Raw genomic sequence first — 24336 nt, forward strand, 5'->3', positions numbered from 1 at the left:
ACTTTTATGTTAATTCCTCCAGTTCTTTCTAAATTTTTTTTTAAGGTTTTCTAATATGTGAAATTCAGATGGCCAAGGAACACAAATATAGCATATACTGAGCAAGCTATGGCAAAGGTCCCAGATAAGCAGCCTCATAGAAACTGGGATGAGAATGCATTCTACCAGCTTATAAAAGACCAGACATCTAACACTATCATACACAATGCTACTGTCACTCTGAAGAGGGAAAGGGATGGGGCAAAAAGCTGTGAGGGCCTTTTAAGAAGCACAGACCAGGGTGTTCAGAGCAGTATTTCAGTTCAATTCAGTTGCTCAGTCGTGTCCAACTCTTTGCGACCCCATGAATCACAGCACGCCAGGCCACCCTGTCCATCACCAACTCCCAGAGTTCACTCAAACTCACGTCCATCGAGTCGGTGATGCCATCCAGCCATCTCATCCTCTGTCATTCCCTTCTCCTCCTGCCCCCAATTCCTCCCAGCATCAGAGTCTTTTCCAATGAGTCAACTCTCCGCATGAGGTGGCCAAAGTACTGGAGTTTCAGCTTTAGCATCATCCCTTCCAAAGAACACCCAGGGCTGATCTCCTTTAGAATGGACCGGTTGGATCTCCTTGCAGTTCAAGGGACTCTCAAGAGTCTTCTCCAACACCACAGTTCAAAAGCATCAATTCTTCGGTGCTCAGCTTTCTTCACAGTCCAACTCTCACATCCATACATGACTACTGGAAAAACCATAGCCTTGACTAGACGGACCTTTTTTGGCAAAGTAATGTCTCTGCTTTTGAATATGCTGTCTATATTGGTCATAACTTTCCTTCCAAGGAGTAAGCGTCTTTTAATTTCATGGCTGCAGTCACCATCTGCAGTGATTTTGGAGCCCCCCAAAATAAAGTCTAACACTGTTTCCCCATCTATTTCCCATGAAGTGATGGGACCAGATGCCATGATCTTCTTCGAATGTTGAGCTTTAAGCCAACTTTTTCACTCTCCACTTTCACTTTCATCAAGAGGCTTTTTAGCTTCCTTCACCTTCTGCCATAAGGGTGGTGTCATCTGCATATCTGAGGTTACTGATATTTCTCCCGGCAATCTTGATTCCAGCTTGTGCTTCTTCCAGCCCAGCCTTTCTCATGATGTACTCTGCACAGAAGTTAAATAAGCAGGGTGACAATATACAGCCGTGACGTACTCCTTTTGCTATTTGGAACCAGTCTGTTGTTCCACGTCCAGTTCTAATTGTTGCTTCCTGACCTGCATACAGGTTTCTCAAGAGGCAGGTCAGGTGATCTGGTATTCCCATCTATTTCAGAATTTTCCACAGTTTATTGTGATCCACACAGTCAAAGGCTTTGCCATAGTCAATAAAGCAGAAATAGGCGTTTTTCTGGAACTCTCTTGCTTTTTCCATGATCCAGCAGATGCTGGCAATTTGATCTCTGGTTCCTCTGCCTTTTCTAAAACCAACTTACTTATAAGGAATATGGACTTGTAGGGAAGTATAAACTGTTACAGTGTTCCTGAAAGATGATTCAACAATATGTTTGTTTATGCTCTTAAACTCAGCAGTTCTTTTCCCAAGAACTTACATTAAGGAAGTAATCAGATAAACCCATGATTTTTATACAACAAAGAATTATATATAATAACATTACGACATTACTCATATTAATGAAATATTTTTTACTAGCAAAAAATGAAACAACTTATGTTTATTTTCTATATTTTATGATGTTTTTGACCTTTTGAAGGCCTTGCTGGCTGAGGAGTGACTGCCTCTTCCAATTTAGCTAACTCCCAGAAATAATGAACAACTTGCTTATCACTATGTCTTTCACATCCAAATCAACCAATCCCAAGTCAACACCCCCAACCAACTCCTTTATCTAACTCTTATCCACCAAGCCAGTATTTCCCCTGCCCTAAATCAACCCAGGGCCAGGTACCAGAAAACTGAAGACAGATTCTCTGCCCCAAAGCCCACTGGAGTTACAACAACTAGCCAGTCCTATGTGATCTACCCTGCCCTGCTTTTCCCTAGAAAATCCCAGTAATAGCTGTGGTCCACGCTTTCCCCCTGCTACTACTCTTGCTTCATGACCAGCTCTGATGGGGCTTCCACCATGTGGCTCTGCATGGTGTGCCATGACGCTCATGTCTAGGCAGCTGTAAGGTTAAAACTTTTGTTCAGTGGCATTTATCTCTCCACGTCGTCACTCCGTTACCTTTATAAATTAAAACCTGGGCACAAACCAATCTGTAGGAGATTAAGGAATTACAGTATACTTACGTGCTGAAATACTGTTAGTAATTAAATAACATTTTCAAGGAAAACATTGACTGATGTACCAAAACCTTTATAAATAGATTTAAGTGGGAAATGTACATAAAACATTATATAGTTACAATCTGTATTATGTTTAAAAAGAACAAATAGAAACACATATATGTTACCTTTGGAAATGGAAAAAGAGAGGAAGGAGAGGTACATACCAAAATGTTAGCAGTGGTATCTCTGAGTAGTAGAATTATCAGTTATTTTTATTTGGTGTGACTTTCTCTACTTTCCAAATTGTCCATAATAAGTATATATTACTTTTGTAGTGATTAAAGCACATTCTAAGCATTAGATCCAAGAAGATATGGGTCCTACGCATTCTAAGTGTCTTTAGCAATACATTATTATGTAATTAAGTCTCCAGAGCAGTCCATATTAACTTTAAATCAACAGGCTAAGGTAAACTGTCACTGACTCGCAATACAAAGCAAGTATACATTCAACATTTAAACTGCAAAACATCAGATCTGGAAGTCTATAAGAGATTTCAGTGTCAGAAAATAATATTATAAACATTTAGTATAAATCTGTTAAGACAGAATTAAAAAATTTTAAGTGCTTCACTCACTGTAAATCACAACAAATTTCCCTTTCCTGTTTTCCTGCTAAAATATTTTTTTAAAGTATGAAACTTTCCCAAACATTCCTGGACACAGGACTCCATGATGCAGAAACCACATAATATTTGGCAGTACCCAAAAACTGAGACATTCTCTTGGAAGTCTAACTATTTAAAAAAGCACAAAGCAAAATCAGGCCAAGGTTCCCAGTGTATGAGCCAACACAGAGAATGTACAAAAACAATTACATCATACTTTTCAGTGTCCACTAGGATTTTTTTAAAGCATTTTTTCAACGTCAAATAATCCATAAACATGGAAATATGAGCCACCAGGAAGTAGACTATACATGGTTCAGCATAAATCTGCAAACTAAACACAAACATGATACCTTTGAAAGTGAGACAAGACCCGTATCCAGTTTAACTGAAACTGGTTCACCAGGCAGGGAAAGGAGGTGGGGGAACGGGTATGAAACTCTAGACAGTACAGACAATGCACATGAGCAGGGACAGCGAGCAGAAAGCTCTGCTGTGATGAAGCGGAGAGCATGGTAAGTAAGGCTCTTATATGGCAAGCTGGGGACCTTAGTTTTTTACCCTAAAGTCAATTAACAAAAGCATTTCCTTTCCTGAAAGGAGGTATTTAGCTGGAGTTCTGAAGGATGAATAGAAGGATTCCAGAACTCAGAAAGGCAGAGGGAGGTAAACATTCCAGGTGAAGGAACCAACATGTAAGGTGAGAGTACAGCACAAGATAACCAATGTGGTTAAAACAGGGTGCATATTATGAAGACTCTTGACTATCTGAGTAAGGACCTTGTACTTACTTATGTAAGTAATGTGACTGAGTGGTGGTTCTGAGTAGAGGAGTAGCCTGACTATAGCTGCACTTAAGCAAAACCAATCTGATAGTAATGCTGAGGGTACAGTGGAGTGGGACAGGCTAAAAACAGGAAATGTAATGAGCAGGCACTTGCCACATGTAGGTGAGAGGTGATAAAGCCACAGGAACACCGCCTTACACTTTCCACCTCCAGGTCCCTCTACTGGACCTATTCCCAATACCAGAAATGTCCTACCCTACCCCATCACAGTCTTCCAAACCCACCCACTGTTCTCAGGGCTTAATACCTAATACTTGTTAACACAAATACATGCCACAAAGAATTGTTTCAATATTTTAGATAATTTATTTTCCTTTAAACAAAGCTCAACATATCAGAAATATTTATTCATATCAGAAAAGATTTTGCAGATATTAAATTTTCTTCCAATATTTTAATTTTGGAACCACTAGAAAAAAAATCTGTTTCACAGACGATGAGAGAATCTGCACGTTTCAAACAGAACTACCTATAATACTAACACATACACACACACACACGCATAATACTGTAAAAGTAATTGAATATAAAAGTTAGTTTATCTAATTTTCACCTATTAGTATACACACTTCCCAAATGAACAATGTAACTGACTGATGTATGAGAAGCTAAAAATGGAAATACTGTGTATATAATGATTTTAATTATAGGGTCACTGTACCTCCTCATTTGATAACTGAGCTGAAGATTCTTCATGAGTTAAAGCACACACTACTGGTATTTTTACTTCCTCCTCAACATCTGTTTTTTTGTGATCCTTTCTCTTACTAAGTCTTTGCTGTTCATCTTCCTCCTGAAAGTTAGGAAGAAAAAATATATATTACTCAGGTAATGTATACTGAATGGTTCTTTAACCACTCAAAACAAATATAGAAGTACACTGTGAAAAGCCAAGCAAAAGAAAGCAAATCACCTCCTCTTCTTCAAGTGATCCAAGAAGGAAAATTAACACAGAATGTTCCCTCAGGTTATTATGGAAACAAACAGGAAAAAGTTATGGCATTACACATCCATTTGGAACATGTACAAGTTAATATGAAATACAAATGAATTATTAAAGTTGATAACAATAATTCACTAAACAAAGATGAAAAATACCCTCAATGACCCCCACCCAAATACACCAGTGGTGAGGGACAAACACACAATTAGGCTACTATTCAAGTATGTACAAGGTTCTACAGAAGAACAAAATAAAGATTTCACCTAAGGCAGCCAGATAGGGGGGCCCAAAGAGAGTAACACTTCAGCTGGACCTGGAAGAATTGGTAAGATGAGTCTGCCAATTTTGAGACAAGCAAGGGTTCCAGGGGAAAAAGTACATAAAAGAGGCAGAGGCATGGAAGAGCAGGCATACGAGTAGCAAGATACATGGAGAAAGGGATGATGATTAAGTGCTTAGACTGTAGAACCAGAGACTGTTCAACCCTCAGATATGCCATTAGTCCCTGTCTCATGTGGAAAGTTTTCTCGTGTGTATCTGTTTTGAAAACCACATGAGATAAAGTTTACATATAAAGCCTTGGCACAATGCTGGCACACGGCCTTAAATGACCAGTTCTGGAGTTTAGACTATTCTAATGGGAAGCAGAAAGAGCATGATTAGATCTGTACTTTAGAATCTAAATCCTCAAGTTGACTGTGTCTACATACAAGGTGAATGAGTCAGACAAGAGACAGAAAAGAAATTTAAAAAGAAACTTCTGAAAAACAAAATCTAACCTAAACTATACAAGGTAACTTAAAATATTTGTTACAATACCTAGAAAACTTCTAAATAGCTATCCTAAGAAACTATTTCCCTAAGGACACTATCCTAAGGAAGTATTTGTATTCACAATATATATACAACATAGTATATTAGCTGTAAAACTATTTTAAATGACCAAAAGAAAGGAAAGAAACCATCTAGATGCCCACTACAAAGAGAAGGATTAAATCAATTACAGTACACCATGCTACCAGTTAACAAGAATACGACAGATCTCTGAAAAATATATCCAAGATGACACTTATGAGAAAAATAAGCTACAGAATAAATACTTATACCATGATTCCAGCTGTATGGGGAACAAACAAACAAACCTAACCATACACTTATAAACACAAAGAAATGGTCTTAAATACTACCTTCCAAATGGATTATTCCTGATTTAAAAAGTGGCTATTTCTGGGAAGGGAGGTGTGTGAGATATCAAGGGAGAGTTTAATTTTATCACTTTAATTTCTCACTTTGTATTTAAAACAAAGTACCTTAACATGAGAATGTATTTATGTATTACTCATGTAATTTAAATAATTTTTTAAGATAACTAAACAGGATACTGGGTATGTAGAACTCTAGACACCTGTCTTTTCACACCACTCAGCCTCTCCATCCTCACCCATTTCCTTCTAATAAGACTTTTAGAGCAATGTCAAGAAAGACATGGCCTGCTGCTGCTGCTGCTGCTAAGTCACGTCAGTCGTGTTCGACTCTGTGTGACCCCATAAACCACAGCCCACCAGGCTCCTCCATCCCTGGGATTCTCCAAGCAAGAACACTGGAGTGGGTTGCCATTTCCTTCTCCAATGCATGAAAGTGAAAAGTGAAAGTGAAGTTGCTCAGTCGTGTCCGACTCTTTGCGACCCCATGGACCATAGCCTACCAGTCTCCTCTGTCCATGGGATTTTCCAGGCAAGAATACTGGAGTAGAAGACATGGCCTGGATTAACACAATTAGATCTGTACTTTAGAACCTAAATCCTCAAGTTGAGGCTTTAAACTTCTCAGACTTCTGTCTGAAAAGCAGACAGAATTGTAGAGAAAGATTTTCTCAGAAATATGCACTACTGCACCTGCAGACTGAAGAGGGTCATTTCTAAATCATTCCTTCCCACCCACCCAGACAAGGCCATTTCTAAAGTTGAAAAACAAAATCCCTCAGATACAGCTATAATGTTTTCTGAAATGGAATACATCAACCTTGTTTCAGGCTTAAGTCAATATGTAATACACACGAAATAATATACAATCACATGTTGGGATGGGCTGATTTACTGACAAAGCAAACAAGTCCTACAAAACCACTATTCACCTGATCTTTCTTCTTCAGTTCTTCAACTTGTCGAAGCTGTTCAGAAGTTAGCACAATTTCCATTCGCTGCATGTCCCTCATCAGCAAACGTTGAGACTCCAGGAACTGGTCATTGGCCTTCTGCCACGTGTGTTTCAACTGGTTGTGTTGTTGTCGCTCTTGCTCCAAGAGATGGCAAACTGTTTAGGAATCCCCCAGTCAAAAACACTGAATTTTAATGGTAGGCAATTTCTTTACCATAGGCCTACCAAGCCAGGTCTGGCCAGTGTCGTCCAGTCTGGGATTTTGTCTCTGACAAGAACCCAGGGCAAACTGCCGAAGATCAAGGCAGCTGTCCCCACACCACCCCTCTAAGTAGAATCTCTCAGAGTGTGTTCCTAGGAAGAGGAACATGTGAAAAGATTTCTGTGCTCAGTAAGTTTCAGAAACTTTGGGTTAAAAACTTTTTTTTTTAATGAAAATTTCTTTATTGAAGGACTTCAAACTCAAGGTCTTAAGTATATCTATGATCTCTTATAAGGTGATGCATAATACAATACCTCCCATATTTATTTTACCAAAAAGTCCTTTCCACAATGCCACTCACATAACAAATGTTTTAGGCATTACATTTTGGGAAATATTGCTCTTACAGCCAAATGCACAGTTACCACTTCTAATTTAATACATTCTGAATAAACTTTAATACATTCTGAATAAATACATCCAGGAATCCTTCTTGAGCCCATTTAGTTTGACCTCTCAGGATAAGTCAAAGAATCTTTGTAAATGCTTCTGTTATCAACATTCATCAGCTCAGCCATCTTCAGAAAAAGGAGTAGATGGTATCACCTATCAGCCCATCCACCCAGTCATCCAAGTCAGAAACCTGAAAGATGACTCACACTTCTGACTTCTCCTCACATTCAACTGTGACAGAGGCCTATAATAAGGCTACCTCCTGTTCAATATGACAGACATCTTCTGCCTTCTGCCTCAGATTTAGGACACAGACGACTACAACAAGGGTCCCTCCATTACTCTTCCTGCCACTTGTCTGGACCTCTCTATCCTACCCTCCACACTGCTGCAAAACTTAACTCCCTAGAAGGTAAAATTTAAAACCCTTCGGAAAAGCCAGATACAGAAGACACAAAATTGCTGCTTAATTTTTAACTATCTTCTTTTCATGTAAATACTGTTTTTTGCTATGACTGTTTCAGTAGAAATTACTCTATCCCTTTACTCCTTTTAGTGAAACTTCTCAGACACTTTCCCAGGCATATTAGGAAGGTTTGGTAGTCTTGCACTATTGCTGGAAGGGGTTGGGACATATAGGGTAAACAGAAATTCCTATTTCTTTTGGACACTCTTTCAGAGTTTGAGTGTCTTTTTGACTGCAGCAGCACTTTTGAAAAGCATTTTCTGAAAGCCAAAGACTCAAATTTTGGATTAATTTAATAACAGTTTATAAAATAATTCTGTAAGTTTATTTAATTTCAGTATCCCTACTATTTTGGGATAAAAAACCCAATTTCCATGAATTTTTAATGAAAGAACTATATTTTCCATGACCACAGTCCTAAATTTTCACATTAAAACATGTTACTAGTATAAGCTGCAACAAGTATAAGATTTTAAGAATTCCATTTACATTTAGATAAAAATTTAGATCTTTATTTTCACTAACCTCTAACTGAAATTTAGCATTTCCTTCAATTATAAAATATAGGCAACAAACCACAGTAAGTGTACCAATACCCACAAATTGGTCACCAACAAAAGTCACAGATACTTCTGTATCTTAGTATAGTGGTTGCAGATATCTTATTATTTATGTTCATCACACTTCAAAGTTACAGTAGTTATTGGACCTGGTACTGGACCTTGTTATTTAATGTACTGATAAAACAGTACATTTATTACTATAGCATAAGTTTGCAGTTATTTATATTTTCCTGTTTTATAACATAATTAATTTCTTTTATAATTCTATATATTTTATGTATTAAAAACATTATTCTGAGAGGGCTTCACAAGACTGCCAAAGGAGTCTGTGACACAACAAGTTTAAGAATCTCAGGTATATAAGATTCATTAGAAGAATTAAAGACAAATGTATATTTTAATGGGAAAGGATAAGCCTATTTCTCCTATCCTGAAAAATCAGAGTCAATTTCTCCATCACTCTGCTACTAGGTTAGCAAAATAAAAATTATCTCTTATAAACAGGGGTGTTAGTTAAGAACACCAGAATACACCACCAGCACCTCTTGGTCCCATTTTCACTTTAGCTAATTTGTCTCCATCAAAATCGGTCTGGGGCAAAGCAGTTTAAGTAGAAATTTCCTATTCCCTGTCTGCCCAGAGCTTAGGACCTGTGAGTTCTTACTGGGGTCCTGGAGAAACAAGAAGCCACCAAAAATCCAAATACCTTTTCAAACCAATTACAAAGCTTAAACTGAATCACTAACATGTTGGACAGGCATTTTGGAATTTGTTATTGTTATTAATCAATACCAAATTTTACTTACACAGTTCTCTTAGAGGCTGAGATTAAAAATATATAAAGTGTGTATTATATATATATATGTATATATATTTACCTTCATGCAATTCTTTCCGAAGTTTCTCAGCATCTTCCTGTAAAACAGATTTCTGAGTATTCAAAACAGCTACATACATCTCTAGATCAGTCCTACAAGATTTCTCAGCTTCCAGATAATGATTCAGCTCTTTCACCTGAAAAAGATGCAATTCTATTAAACTAAAACTTCCAACAGTTTCTACCTGAGGCATAATGTTCTGGAGGTGTCTTGAAAGAAAATTACATTTATATTTACATATATTTAAATGTACCACCAAGTTTACAAAACAAACACATACTTACTATAGAAAACTAGGAAAATATATTTTCCCAGCTCAGTCGTGTCTGACTGTTTGCGACCCCATGGACTATACAGTCCATGGAGTTCTCCAGGCCAGAACACTGGAGTGGGTAGCTGTTCCCTTCTCCAGCGGATCTTCCCAACCCAGGGATCGAACCCAGGTATCCCACATTGCAAGGAGGATTCTTTACCAGTTGAGCCACCAGGGAAGCCCAAGAATATTGGAGTGGGTAGCCTATCCTTTCTCCAACAGATCTTCCTGACCCAGGAATCAAACCAGGGTCTCCTGCATCGCATGAGGATTCTTCACCAACTGAGCTACCAGGGAAGCCCAGGAATATAACATAATTGACAATAATTAATAGTAAGCATTATCCATAATCATCACCAAAGTCAATATGCAATTGAGATTACACATAACATCTTTGTACCTAGCTTTTAAAAAGGTGGTTCCAATCTCTGCTCCCTGGGCAATACACACATGTGCTCATTTTATCACATACTCAGTGAACCCAAGTTACTGTGGTTTTGTTTTTTATTTTTGTTGTTTTTAATCAGTAAATTTCCTAAATGTAAAAATGGTGTCATACTCTTGTATATTTGCTTTTCTTTAATTTCTGGTGAGGTAATTCCAGATGCCTTAAATTTACAAAAAGGAGACATTTTCATAGGCATGAATTCATGAAAAGAAAAATAGGGAAGTCATGATGGAAAAAACAAACTCATACCATAATAAACAGACACCTGAAGGCAAGTGCAGAGTATTTTTAAAAATAACATCTTTTTTTAGGTGTCTTATTTCTATTAAATAATTAACTATAATATTCAAGTATTAACAATACAGTCTAATATCTGGAACAATATCAATAACCAAAATAAATTGTAATTTTGCCCCACGTAAGAATCACTTGCTCTTCCCTTCTTTACAAACTGTCCATCCTAAATTTTGGATATGTAACTTTCACCTTTTTCAAATGGTTATGACTCATTTCACTTTCAAGGTCATATTTATGTCTTTTATCTTCCCATTTCTCCAACTTGAAATAGCTGGCTGATCTGTTTTCAGTAATCTTCACTCCTAGACCTAGTCACGGACTAAAAATGATTATTCAGTAATCTTAACTCCTAGTCACGGACTAAAATGATTATTTAAGCTGCCATCTGATGCTTTGCTGAAGGCTGTCAGCCAATCAGAAACGCACTAACCAAGTATGACAAAGAGCTGATTTCTCATCAGGCACTTTCCCTATCACCTGGAGAGGTGGTAATTCAGTTGAGGGTAAAGGAAATTCAGTATGTCCAACATGTTACTGCTTTTCCATTTAAAAAAAAATCAGTTTCACTGCTTTCGTTCCAGTTGCTATGCCTCATTTCATGCGGAACCAGAGATCAAATTGCCAACATCTGCTGGATCATGGAAAAAGCAAGAGAGTTCCAGAAAAACATCTATTTCTGCTTTATTGACTATGCCAAAGCCTTTGACTGTGTGGATCACAATAAACTGTGGAAAATTCTGAAAGAGATGGGAATAACAGACCACCTGACCTGCCTCTTGAGAAATCTGTATGCAGGTCAGGAAGCAACAGTTAGAACTGGACATGGAACAACAGACTGGTTCCAAATAGGAAAAGGAGTACGTCAAGGCTGTATATTGTCACCCTGCTTATTTAACTTCTATGCAGAGTACATCATGAGAAACGCTGGGCTGGAAGAAGCACAAGCTGGAATCAAGATTGCCGGGAGAAATATCAATAACCTCAGATATGCAGATGACACCACCCTTATGGCAGAAAGTGAAGAGGAACAAAAAGCCTCTTGATGAAAGTGAAAGAGGAGAGTGAAAAAGTTGGCTTAAAGCTCAACATTCAGAAAACAAAGATCATGGCATCCGGTCCCATCACTTCATGGGAAATAGATGGGGAAACAGTGGAAACAGTGTCAGACTTTCTTTTTGGGGGCTCCAAAATCACTGCAGATGGTGACTGCAGCCATGAAATTAAAAGATGCTTACTCCTTGGAAGAAAAGTTATGACCAACCTAGATAGTATATTCTAAAGCAGAGACATTACTTTGCAAACAAAGGTCCGTCTAGTCAAGGCTACGGTTTTCCAGTGGTCATGTATGGATGTGAGAGTTGGATTGTGAAGAAAGCTGAGCACTGAAGAATTGATGGTTTTGAACTGTGGTGTTGGAGAAGACTCGAGAGTCCCTTGGACTGCAAGGAGATCCAAACAGTCCATTCTGAAGGAGATCAACGCTAGGATTTCTTTGGAAGGATTGATGCTAAAGCTGAAGCTCCAGTACTTTGGCCACCTCATGCGAAGAGTTGACTCATTCGAAAAGACTCTGATGCTGGGAGGGATTGGGGGCAGGAGGAGAAGGGGACGACCGACGATGAGATGGCTGGATGGCATCACGGACTCAATGGACGTGAGTTTGAATGAACTCCGGGAGTTTGTGATGGACAGGGAGGCCTGGCGTGCTGCGATTCATGGGGTCACAAACAGACACGACTGACCGACTGAACTGAACTGATGCCTCATTTCTTTACTGTGTCATCTAGGGCCACATAAGCAGTCTGAACAAAATCACTGAGCACGACTTTCCTCATATTGCTCCTGTCATTAACAGTAAGGTTGCTAAACATTCACCATGATGTTTGAGGTTAGCTGAAGGTTTTATAAACAGCCCTTTATTTATTGCTGCTGCTGCTGCTAAGTCGCTTCAGTCATGTCCGACTCTGTGTGACCCCATAGATGGCAGCCCACCAGGCTCCCCCGTCCCTGGGATTCTTCAGGCAAGAACACTGGAGTGGGTTGCCATTTCCTTCTCCAATGCATGAAAGTGAAAAGTGAAAGTGAAGTCGCTACAGGGTGTTTAAATTTATCAAATGCCTTTCTAAATCTAAGGCGAATATATTACATTTCTCCTATAATCTCTTTATGTGGTACATAAGAATAATAGATTTTCTGGTGATATATCATTCTAAATTACTGGAAGGATCTCCACTGTTTTTTTTTTTTTTTCTGGCCACATGCTGCACCAGGTGGCATGTGGAATCTTAGTTCCCTGACCAGGGATCAAACCTGTGCCCCCAGCATTAGGAACACAATTTTAACCACCAGACTACCAGGGAAGCCCCAGGACGATCCCTTTTTGATCATGATGTCTTTTTTGCTTTTTTTTTTAAGTTACTCTGCTGAAAAATTTTGTTTCTGTATTCTTAAAGGAGATAGATCTACAATTTTTTGTTAATACTTTTTAGTGAGTTTGTTTCTAATGAAGTTATATAAGTCTCATAAAATGGGTTGAGACCTTTCCCTCTTTTTCTATTCTCTAACACAGTTGGTAAAATATAAGGATTCTTTTTCTGAGAGGTTTGAAAAACTTGCCTGCAAAATTGAGTCTAATGTCTTTTGGAGGAAAGGAAACAGGAGAAAAGGAGATTCTGACTATAAATTCACTTTAATAGATATTAACTACATCAGTTCAGTTCAGTTGCTCAGTAGTGTCCAACTCTTTGCGATCCCATGAACCGCAGCACGCCAGGCCGCCCTGTCCATCACCAACTCCCGGAGTTCACTCAAACTCACGTCCATCGAGTCCGTGATGCCATCCAGCCATCTCATCCTCTGTCATCCGCTTCTCCTCCTGACCCCAATCCCTCCCAGCATCAGTCTTTTCCAATGAGTCAACTCTTCGCATGAGGTGGCCAAAGTACTGGAGCTTCAGCTTTAGCATCATTCCTTCCAAAGAACACCCAGGGCTGATCTCCTTCAGAATGGACTGGTTGGATCTCCTTGCAGTCCAAGGGACTCTCAAGAGTCTTCTCCAACACCACAGTTCAAAAGCATCGATTCTTAGGCGCTCTGCCTTCTTCATAGTCCAACTCTCACATCCATACATGACCACAGGAAGAACCATAGCCTTGACTAGACGGACCTTAGTCGGCAAAGTAATGTCTCTGCTTTTGAATATGCTATCTAGGTTGGTCATAATTTTTCTTCCAAGGAGTAAGCATCTTTTAATTTCATGGCTGCAGTCACCATCTGCAGTGATTTTGGAGCCCAAAAAAATAAAGTCTGACACTGTTTCCACTGTTTCCCCATCTATTTCCCATGAAGTGATGGGACCAGATGCCATGATCTTCATTTTCTGAATGTTGAGCTTTAAGCCAACTTTTTCACTCTCTTCTTTCACTTTCATCCCATAAGGGTGGTGTCATCTGCATATCTGAAATTATTGATATTTCTCCCGGCCATCTTGATTCCAGTTTGTGCTTCATCCAGCCAGGCATTTCACATCATACACTCTGCATAGAAGTTAAATAAGCAGGGTGACAATATATAGCCTTGACGTACTCCTTTCCCAATTTGGAACCAGTCTGTTGTTCCATGTCCAGTTCTAACTGTTGCTTCCTGACCTGCATACAGGTTTCTCAAGAGGCAGGTCAGGTGGTCTGGTATTCCCATCTCTTTCAGAATTTTCCACAGTTTATTGTGATCCACACAGTCAAAGCCTTTGGCATAGTCAATAAAGCAGAAATAGATGTTTTTCTGGGACTCTCTTGCTTTTTCGATGATCCAGTGGATGTTGGCAATTTGATCTCTGGTTCCTCTGCCTTTTCTAAAACCAGCTTGAACATCTCGAAGTTCACGGTTCACGTATTGCTGAAGCCTGGCTTTGAGAATTTTGAGAATTACTTTACTAGTGTGTGAGATGAGTGCAATTGTGCATTCTTTGGCACTGCCTTTCTTTGGGATTGGAATGAAAACTGACCTTTTCCATCTATTATACCTTGAGAAAATATTGGCTAATTATTTCTCATTAGAAAATTTCTCATCAATCTTATTTCATTTCAAATTTATTGCTGTGACATTGCTCAGAGTATTTATTACTTTTAAGTCTCAACTGATTTGTAGTTATTTCCCTGCTTCATTTCTAATGGTTTACGTCTTTTTGTCTTTTTTTCCTGATTAGTCTTATCAGGTTGACAAGTTTTTCCGTTTTCTTATTTGTTTTTCCATTTTTTTCCCATTATATTTACATTCTCAATTTTCCTTTTGCTTTTCTATTTCACTAATTTCTGCTTTTATCTGCATTACTTCCCTCCATTCATACTGTTTGTACTACTGTTCTTTTTTTTAGATTCTTAAGTAAAATATCAAATCACCCTAAATATTTTACAATTCCTTTTCCCATATGAGTTATTTTCATTTCTAGACATTTACCTTAACTATATTTTATTGTAAATAATTAATAATCCATGGTCAGAGATTTGATTTGCATAACACATCTTCAAAATAAAATGACTCTTTCTTTGTGACACTGAAAAGTATAATGTACCCCAAAATAACAATACTTTATTCCATGCACTATCCTCTTAACTACTGTGCTCTACTACTGTATAAAATAGTCTCTAAGGACAAGATTCTGTGTCTATCACATCTAAATTACTAACCAAGTTGCTCAAAACTCCTGTATCCCTACTAATATTTTTTTTCTGCTTGCACTGTCATTTGCTAAAGGACAATTTAAATCATTTACTATGATTGTGAATAATTCTCCTTTTAATTGTCACTTTTTAGTTCACATATTTCAAAGCTATGTAAATGCAATCAAGTGTATGACTGTTGTATCTTACTGATGGATTATAAATTAGAAAGGGTCCCTCTTTATCTCTATTAATTCCTTTTTCCTTTCATCCTGCTTCATAAATGCTGTATCAACTTTCTTTTGATTAGAATTTACGAGGCATAGCTTTAAATATCTCTTTTTTTCAGTACTACCTTGTAGTTTTATTTTAGGTATGTCTCTTACAAGCAACATAAATTTATATTATAAATTTAAAATCCAGTCTCTTTTAGTAGATAATTATCAGCTTACATTTACTAGAATTACTGATACACACCCATTTCTACACTTCTACATTTTTTTCTATACTCCTATATAGTGCTTTTGATTACTACCTCTAAACTTTTTCTTTCCTACTTTTTAAATTAATTATTAAAATGCTTGACAATTCCTTTTCCCATGAGTTAATTTTTTTCATTTTCAGACATTTTACCTTCACTACATTTTATTGTAAATAATTAATAACCTGTGGTCAGAGATTTGGATCTGCATATCAGCAAATCTTATTTTTTTTCTATTGGGTCTTTATAGCCAACAAATCCAGCTGCACTACAGCTACATAATTTCTAAAAGATTGATTCTGGGGCTGATGTCAGGAAACAAAGTCACCTTTGAACAACTTATTTTCCTTCAAAGCTAGTGATACTCATTTTGATAGGAAAATAAACACTGACTACATAATGAAGCAGCACAAGCAACACTACTGTCATTATTTCAAATATCCATAAGGGCAAAATCATCTCCAAGCATTTTCTTGCATTTTGAAGAAAGCAAGATTCTGACAATGCATAGTCTAAATTACAGTTTTTACTCCCTCGGTATTCTAATTTTGCTCAAAGCATACGGGTAGAACTTTGGTTCCAAGCAAATGGATTACAACTTTTCACAACCTTTGAGGCCTCCAGCTCTTTAATCTTGTCTTCAGCCTCTGTCAGTTTATCTTTCAAAGCTGCAATTTCTTTCTCCATAGGCATCACAACAGACCGAAGTTTTTCAGCATCCTCTTGGGCCTGTTAAAAAGAATTAAATGTCACAACTTACCAATTTATCACTTTTGTAAGGAATAATACGTCTAGCAGACACTGTATGAGCACTCACAAGACTGAACTATGTCTTAACTCTTCAATGCTGCATTACTTTGAATGTTAAGTCATAATCACAGCTTTATCAAATATTTCATTTAGAATTCAGGAATAAGTAGGAAAATGGATTCACTATGACAAACTTGAATTTTTTGTTTATTTGGAAAGTGAAAGCAGGTTTATTTAGATAGATTATACATTCCACAGACAGAATGTGGTCGTCTCAGAAAATGAGAGCAACCACAAATGTGACTTTTAAACTAGCTGAGTAACTGAGATGAAAATATATATATATAAATGCATATAATAAATAATTTTTGTAATTCTGGTTATGAAATTAAAAAACCATAACCTCTTACAAATACAGACAGGACTAATTTTCTAACATAAAAATAGAACATTTATTTCCTAAAATATTAGAAAATTATGTTTCTATAAAAGGGCTACAACCTAAATTTTTAAACCGAATACTTATCATTTTACTTTTGACATCTAAATGAAAAAAACTCAAATAACAACCCCTAAAGCCATGGTGTTTAACCATCTTTCATTCTCAAAAACACAGATTAAAAGCAAACATCCATAAACTAATAAATTGGTAAGAAACTTAATTTTCATTTTATACACACACATATTTATACAGAAACAAAGATTGACTCAAAAAGTTTGCTTTTTCCCTTCTAGTGAAAATGAAAATTAATCTTATTTACTGAATTTAAACCAACCCAAGCTTATCCTAAAGTACTTGTGAAGGGGAAAATATTACCTACACAGAAACGTGAGTGAAGATTAAAAAAACAATTGATATCTCTCAAAAAAGAGTGACATACTTTGTTTCCCAGTGCTTGCAAAGTCATTTCATCATTTATTTTATTTTGAACTAAGTCCTGTTAGGAAAAGATATGTGAGCTTAAAATATCTTCAGTCAAGGCTAATTTGGGATGTTTACAGAGGTGGTCTGATAAAAATCACCAGGGGAAAAAAAAGAGAAAAGCAACAAAGAATTTAATACAGATTGAGTCATTTATTACTGCAAAGATGACCTCACAATTCCAAGTGACACATATCAAAAAAAGAAACATTCAAAGATGACTTTTTTAAATGACAGAAAGGTAATTAGAAACAAATCTAAGACACTATCACAGCCAAGAAAAACCTAAGAGTCATGACTGAATGTAATGTGGTATCCTGGATGTGATTTTGAAACAGAAAAAAGGACTTGGGTAAAAACTAATGAAATCTGAATAGAAAGAAAGGACTTTAGTTAAAAATAATCAATATAGATTTATTACCTGTGACAAATGTACCATACTAATATTAAGATGTTAACAAGGGAAACTAGGAGTGAAGGATATGGGAACTCTAGTATTTTCAATTTTTTTATAAATCAAAAACTGTTCTAAAAAATAAAAAAATTTTAAAAAGGATAAAAAGTGGACTGTGGAAATCATGATTATGCATATACTGTTGTTGTTTGTTTAGTTGCTAAGTCATGTCTGACTCTTTCATGACCCCATGGACTGTAGCCCACTAGGCTCCTCTGTCCATGGGATTTCCCAGGCAAGAATACTGGAGTAGGTTGCCATTTCCTTCTCCAGGGGATTTTTTTGACCCAGGGATCGAATCCACATCTCTTGCATTGGCAGGCAGACTGTTTACCACTGAGCCACCAGGGATGTCTCTTATTGATATATTAGAAGAATGAAGAAGAAAACTATCCTGTGAATGGTACTGTGGCTCAGAATAAAATATCTAATCATAGCATTAACTATGAATTCATCTCAAAAGACTTGAGAGAATTGAAGACTGTCTACTGTGGCTAACTATGGTAGATGACTGACTGACTAGTGATCGTGAGACACTGTTAGATCCTCATGAAGAAGCTGAATTACAATCTTCTCCTGAAATAAGAAAATGCAAATAACTATTCCTCAAGGTTCAGGCTTTTGTTCTGGGTGTTGGGTTCTCATATGATCTTTACATTATAAAAAAAATTAAATAAACTTCTAAATACATAAAAGTAGTCCTTGTATGATGAAGATTATGGCTAATTCAACTGAAAATAAAAAATCAAATTCTAATTACTATCTTATATGTGAGTTCAAATACACATATGTATATAAATTAAGAAAGCAAAGGTTTCTATAATGGCCTACATGGGAAAATAATCTTAAATTTAAAAAGTGGGTATCTGAATATGCATAACTGATTCACTCTACTGTACACCTGAAACTAATACAACATTGTAAATCAACTATACACCAATAAAAATTTTTTTTAATTAAAAAATAAAAGTTTACATAATCAAACTGGCCAAAAAGCTTTTTAAATTTTCTCAATGATAAAATATTCCATCTTCTAATTTAGTTGCTCTATTTTCAGGCATCTACAGTAAAAATGTTCAAGCATAATATGCAGTACATACATCACACTGGAACCACAGAATATTGAGAAAGAAGGAAAACTTAACACCTGTTCTCAAGCTTCAGTTGAGACCAAGCAACAACACTCATTCAAGCAATATTTACTAAGCACCTATGAGCGAGACACTATCCTAAGCATTTAGGATACACAATAAACAAAGACTCCTACCCTCATGAAGCTCACATTCTAGTGAGGAGGAAAAGGCAGCAGACAGTAAACATACCAAATAGGAGAACTCTGTGTACATTATAAGGAAATAGGTGCAATAGATGGAGAAGGCAATGGCAACCCACTCCAGTACTCTTGCCTGGAAAATCCCATGGACAAAGGAGCCTGGTAGGCTGCAGTCCATGGGGTCGCTAAGAGTCGGACACGACTGAGCGACTTCACTTTCACTTTCCACTTTCATGCACTGGAGAAGGAAATGGCAACCCACTCCAGTGCTCTTGCCTGGAGAATCCCAGGGATGGGAGAGCCTGGTGGGCCGCCGTCTATGGGTTCACACACAACTGAAGCAACTTAGCAGCAGGAGCAGTAGCAGCAGGTGCAATAGAAAAAGAAAAATCAGAATAAGATCCAAGCAAGTTGTGGTAGGTGGGGGAGGGAGATGGGCAGGCTGCAATGTCAAATGGGGTGGTCAGGACAGGCCTCATGAGATGGAAGCAAGGTGAGAGAGTTACCCATACATAAATGTGGGGGAAGGTCATCAATTACTTAGTACTCTAGGTCTGTGCTCAAACAATTTCCCTAACAGAAAACAAAACAGTAAAACTTCTATTACCGTAACAATATTAGTTAAAGCATTACCACAAACATATTTGGATTCAAATATTTCTACAGATGAATACATTCCTCCATACCTTTTTCATTTCATTTTCTAAATTTTCCTCCTCTTGACCTTCAGACAGCCTTCTCCTTAAATCAGCTATTTCCCTCTCTGCAGATTCTCGATACTGTGCCCACTGTGTTCGCTCCTGCTCCAGCCTAAGGTGGAACTGGTGCTCATAGTCACGAACTGTTTCTACAAAACATCACCAAATATTTCATGTCTGAGCATTTTGGAAAAAACGAGCTGGCACACTAAAATTTTAAAAGTAGTTATATAAAGAACGTAAGCAAACCTAGTTTCTGGAAATCTTTTAATTCACTAAAAACACTAAACTAACATTTCCAGTTCTTACTACACACAGAAGTTTTCCTAAGGACTTTAAATCATCTCTAATTTCAGAATAAACCTGTGCAACATATTAATTTATAGATGAGAAAAAGCTTAGGAAAGGTTAAATACTCTGGCCAATGTCTCATAACTAGAAAGAAACAGAGCTAGAATTCAAACCTAAGACCAATTCTAAAATCTATGTTCTTAGATAAAACTCTATGACTCCCAGGACAAACATAACATGTTGCCCCAATACAACTACATATATGAAAGTGTAAGAAAAGGGACATAATGTTTTACTATAACCCAAGATTCTAAAGTGAGACACAAATTCTATAGTCTTTATAAAATGACTATCTTCAATACAATCCTAAAACATGATAAACACTGCTGGTTGTCAATTAATTTCCACTCTTTTTTCTTTCTTACTAATAAAACCCCAAATTTGTTCCAGAAATCAATGGCCCAATTTAAAATCTAGAATTTCTAGATGTCTTGGTAGTTATGTGTAACCAGAAACCTCTATAAACTGGGGGTGGGGGGTGGTGGGGACAAGGGGGAAATATGCTGAAGATTTCCAGAAAATTTTTGCTTTACTGAGGTAGACTAGAGGAGCAGTTATTTTTTTCAGCCTCAAAGTAAAATGAAGTTGAAAACTACATGCTAAGGATGAAGAAAGAGAAGAACTGACATCAGGAACCATTGTACCCAGCCCTAGATTACCTACCTACGAACTTCTCCTGTGAGAAAATGAACTCTTATTTGGGCAAACTGCTATAGTGGGTTGTAATGTGAGGTTCAGAGTAATCCCTAGATGACAGCCAAACACTCAGAAACAGTGCTAGTCTTACTTGCCTTCTTATAGAGAGTGCTAAGGCAACAACGACACATAACTGCAAAGACAGGGAAAAAAGTAACCTGTATTTCACATTTATATTATTAACTAGTTCCAGGAACCCAAAGATTCAGGAGGCAGCTTATTTCATTATCATTTTTTCAGAAATGCAAGAAGTAATTAAGTATGGGACTTCCCAGGTGGCACTAACAGCTGACAGAGATTAAGCCACTACTCTTCCTTTAGATCTACAGTCACCAGCAAGCAGCTCATAAAGCCTATTCTAACTCATAGGCCACTCTACCTCACAGGCTGAGTGAAAATTTCACATAAAAATCCAAATTTTTCTTTAAAATGTAAAAATATGGCAACACTGGACGTGATGGAACTATAAATAGTAACTTTACTCTTTCCATGGGAGGTTTCCAGTTCAACACGCTTCCTGTGCCCATACAGCTTCTTTCATTGACATTACTGGCCTGTCTCCATAGAGAATCTGTTTTGAAGCCCTGCTTTAAATCTTATAATGAACTATAGTTTTCATTTGTAACACTCTCATCATAATTCTCCATCATTAAATTTGTTAAAGATACAGATGATATATTCGTTTATGATTTCACTGGCTTCCCTTTTATTTTGCATATGACAGTACATCTTAGAGACAGTAATACATAAAGCCACAAATGAAATTCAGGATATATTTTAAGACCTTCTGCAAATGTTCTCAGTCATCAGAATCAGTTATCTTAGAAAATCATAAAATAAAATTGTCTTTGTCTTTACCTTTCATAACAGCCTGAAGTGAAGCAACTTCTTCTCTCCACTGTCTCTTCACTTCATCTATAGCTTCTTGCTTGGTATTCTCAGACACTGTGGCAATGGCCTTGATGTTTTCCATCTCTGCTTGGGCTTCCCACAACTGTGTCCGAAGATGTCCCAAATCATCTTGTGCAGCTTGTAAAACTGCATTTTGCCTCTTCAGATCCTCTGGGGCAAAAAAGTAAAAGACTTTCCATTAATGAAAAGTTCACTTTTATGAGGCTGACATGTCAACAAAGAAATAAAGCATTAAGTTTATAATGTTAACATTCCAATGAAGAAATTAAGCATTACATTTTTAAATGTTGACTTAGGAAATGAAATCATTTTAATAATTAAGGTAAGATATAAAGCATGCTGGGTTTCACAAATCAATTAATTATTAACTATGTAACCAAAGAGTGATTAAAGCCATACTTTTAGAGCTAAACTGAGGCTCTTCCACATACTGGCTAAATAAACTTATTTAAACTCTGGCCTCAATTTCCACATCTACAAAACTGGAATAAAAATAACCACCTCAGAAAGTTGTTTTAATGGTAAAACAATTTATTGAAACACAATTCAAGAAATGGCAGAGGACTTCCCTCAGGAAGGAAACTGAAAGGAAAATGAGGTGGAAAAGAGAAATGAAAGCCGGAGTACATGGCAGTTACTAGGTTAAGGCTTTTTTAAAGTTGGGATAAACTTCTCAGCACCCCTTTACTACAATTCCCTTGTGGCTCAGCTGGTAAAGAAACCAACTGCAATGAAGAAGACCTGGGTTCAACACTTGGGCTGGGAAGATTCCCTGGCAAATGGAATGGCTACCTACTCCAATATTCTGGCCTGGATAATTCCACGGACTGTATATAGTTCGTGGAGTCGTAAAGACTCAGACACGACTGAGCGACTTTCACTTACTATATCTTAAATATAAAGTTGATCTGATGTGCCTACTACACGATTTAAGCCTAAATAGCACAATGGTTCGGAGAAGGTAATGGCAACCCACTCCAGTACTCTTGCCTGGAAAATCCCATGGGTGGAGGAGTCTGGTAGGCTGCAGTCCATGGAGTCACTAAGAGTCGGACACGACTGAGCAACTTCCCTTTCACTTTTCACTTTCATGCATTGGAGAAGGAAATGGCAACCCACTCCAGTGTTCTTGCCTGGAGAATCCCAGGGATGGGGGAGCCTGGTGGGCTGCCATCTATGGGGTCACACAGAGTTGGATACGACTGAAGTGACTTAGCAGCAGCAGCAGCACAACTGTTTGCCCAAATTGACTTCAAATAAAGATGAACAACAGTATACGTTGGTGTTCTGTTTTCTTACACCAAACCACTTTTTCATTTTTTTAAAGTCCTTGTCTGTATCATGGATAGAAAATGGTGAGTTTTCATCTATAGTTCCCTATTAACAGAGATGTTGAACATCTTTTCATATATTTATTAGTGACATATTTCCTCTTTGGTGGTATCTTTTACCTGTGATTTCTGATGAATTTTTCTTCTAATTTGGGATAATATTTTACATATACTGGATATTACTCCTATTTTATCTTACAAAACTTTTCCCAGTCTGCTGTTGTCTCAACTTTTTTTTAATGTCTTTTGCCATCTAAATGTTATTAAAAAAATATTTATGCAGAAGACCTTTTCATCTTTGCAAAATCATCAATTGCCTTTACAGAGCAGAATAACTACCTCAACCAGTGGAAAAATAATTTAAGATCTAAGACTACCACTAACCTGCTGTGTAACTTTAAGGGAATCACACGGCCCTCAAGCCAGAATAACGGAAACACTTGTCTGCATAAACGTCTAAGTACTTGAAAAAATCAAATAGATAAATCAATTATAGAACTTTTAAATGTTGTAAAGATATTCAACATTATCAAACAACCATAATAATTGACTAACAATTTGGTAGTTCAAGTAACAGGAAAAAGAAACTAGTCATACTAATTTTAAGTGAAGTCATTTAAGAAATCTGTACTCTCTTAACATCAGTTTCACATCATTTTGTCACCACTATTAAAATATTTTGAAACATTAGCCAAAGGCAGATATAAGAACATTAGCTGCAGAAAGTAACTATCTAAAGTATCTTGAAGGCAAGTTGGATATCTACGAAACAGTGGGAGGTGTGTGACTGGGAATGACCCAGAAACTTGAGTAGACATAAACACGTGAAACCACTGAAGGTGTGTGTATGTGGGTGTGTATATCAACACTCTATACTAAGTGCTATTTCATAAAATGTGAAATAAAAAGCATTATTTCTGGAATAGCTTATTAATTTCTGAGAAATTAATACAATTCTGTCAAGGCTCCAGTTGATATACTTAACACCTCCTCATGCTAATTATCCCCGCTACTTCTGACTTACCGAAAATTACACAGGGCTATTCACTACCATGTTATCACTATGAACAGAAAAGCTTCAAATAAATATTAAACCTAAATACAAATTTTGGCATGTTTCCTCATAGTTAAAAGCAGTGCAGAAATCCTGGAGGAAGAGCAGATCAAATTTCATCCCTGACCTACTTCGTAAATACTTAGATAAGACATAGGTTATTTATTATATATAATATACACAGTAAATAGATATGTATGTGTACATTTAAACCAGGAAACAAACAGAACTTAAAAAATTTTTTGTAACAA

At 37.0% G+C, this 24336-nt stretch overlaps 1 protein-coding gene across 1 annotated transcript in view; it reads right to left on the reverse strand.

Annotated features, from left to right (window-relative positions):
• Positions 1–24336, reverse strand: part of RABEP1 (rabaptin, RAB GTPase binding effector protein 1) — a 91999-nt gene that overhangs the window by 27304 nt on the left and 40359 nt on the right. The window contains exons 3-8 of the mRNA XM_068975980.1: positions 21647–21850; positions 19730–19890; positions 16254–16373; positions 9448–9583; positions 6863–7041; positions 4447–4578 (exon numbers count right to left, since the gene is read on the reverse strand). Coding sequence (XP_068832081.1) covers positions 4447–4578; positions 6863–7041; positions 9448–9583; positions 16254–16373; positions 19730–19890; positions 21647–21850 — 932 coding nt within the window. The remainder of the gene's footprint in view (positions 1–4446; positions 4579–6862; positions 7042–9447; positions 9584–16253; positions 16374–19729; positions 19891–21646; positions 21851–24336) is intronic.

This window comes from Capricornis sumatraensis, chromosome 8, assembly GCF_032405125.1.
Source record: "Capricornis sumatraensis isolate serow.1 chromosome 8, serow.2, whole genome shotgun sequence".
NCBI classification, from domain to species: domain Eukaryota; kingdom Metazoa; phylum Chordata; class Mammalia; order Artiodactyla; family Bovidae; genus Capricornis; species Capricornis sumatraensis.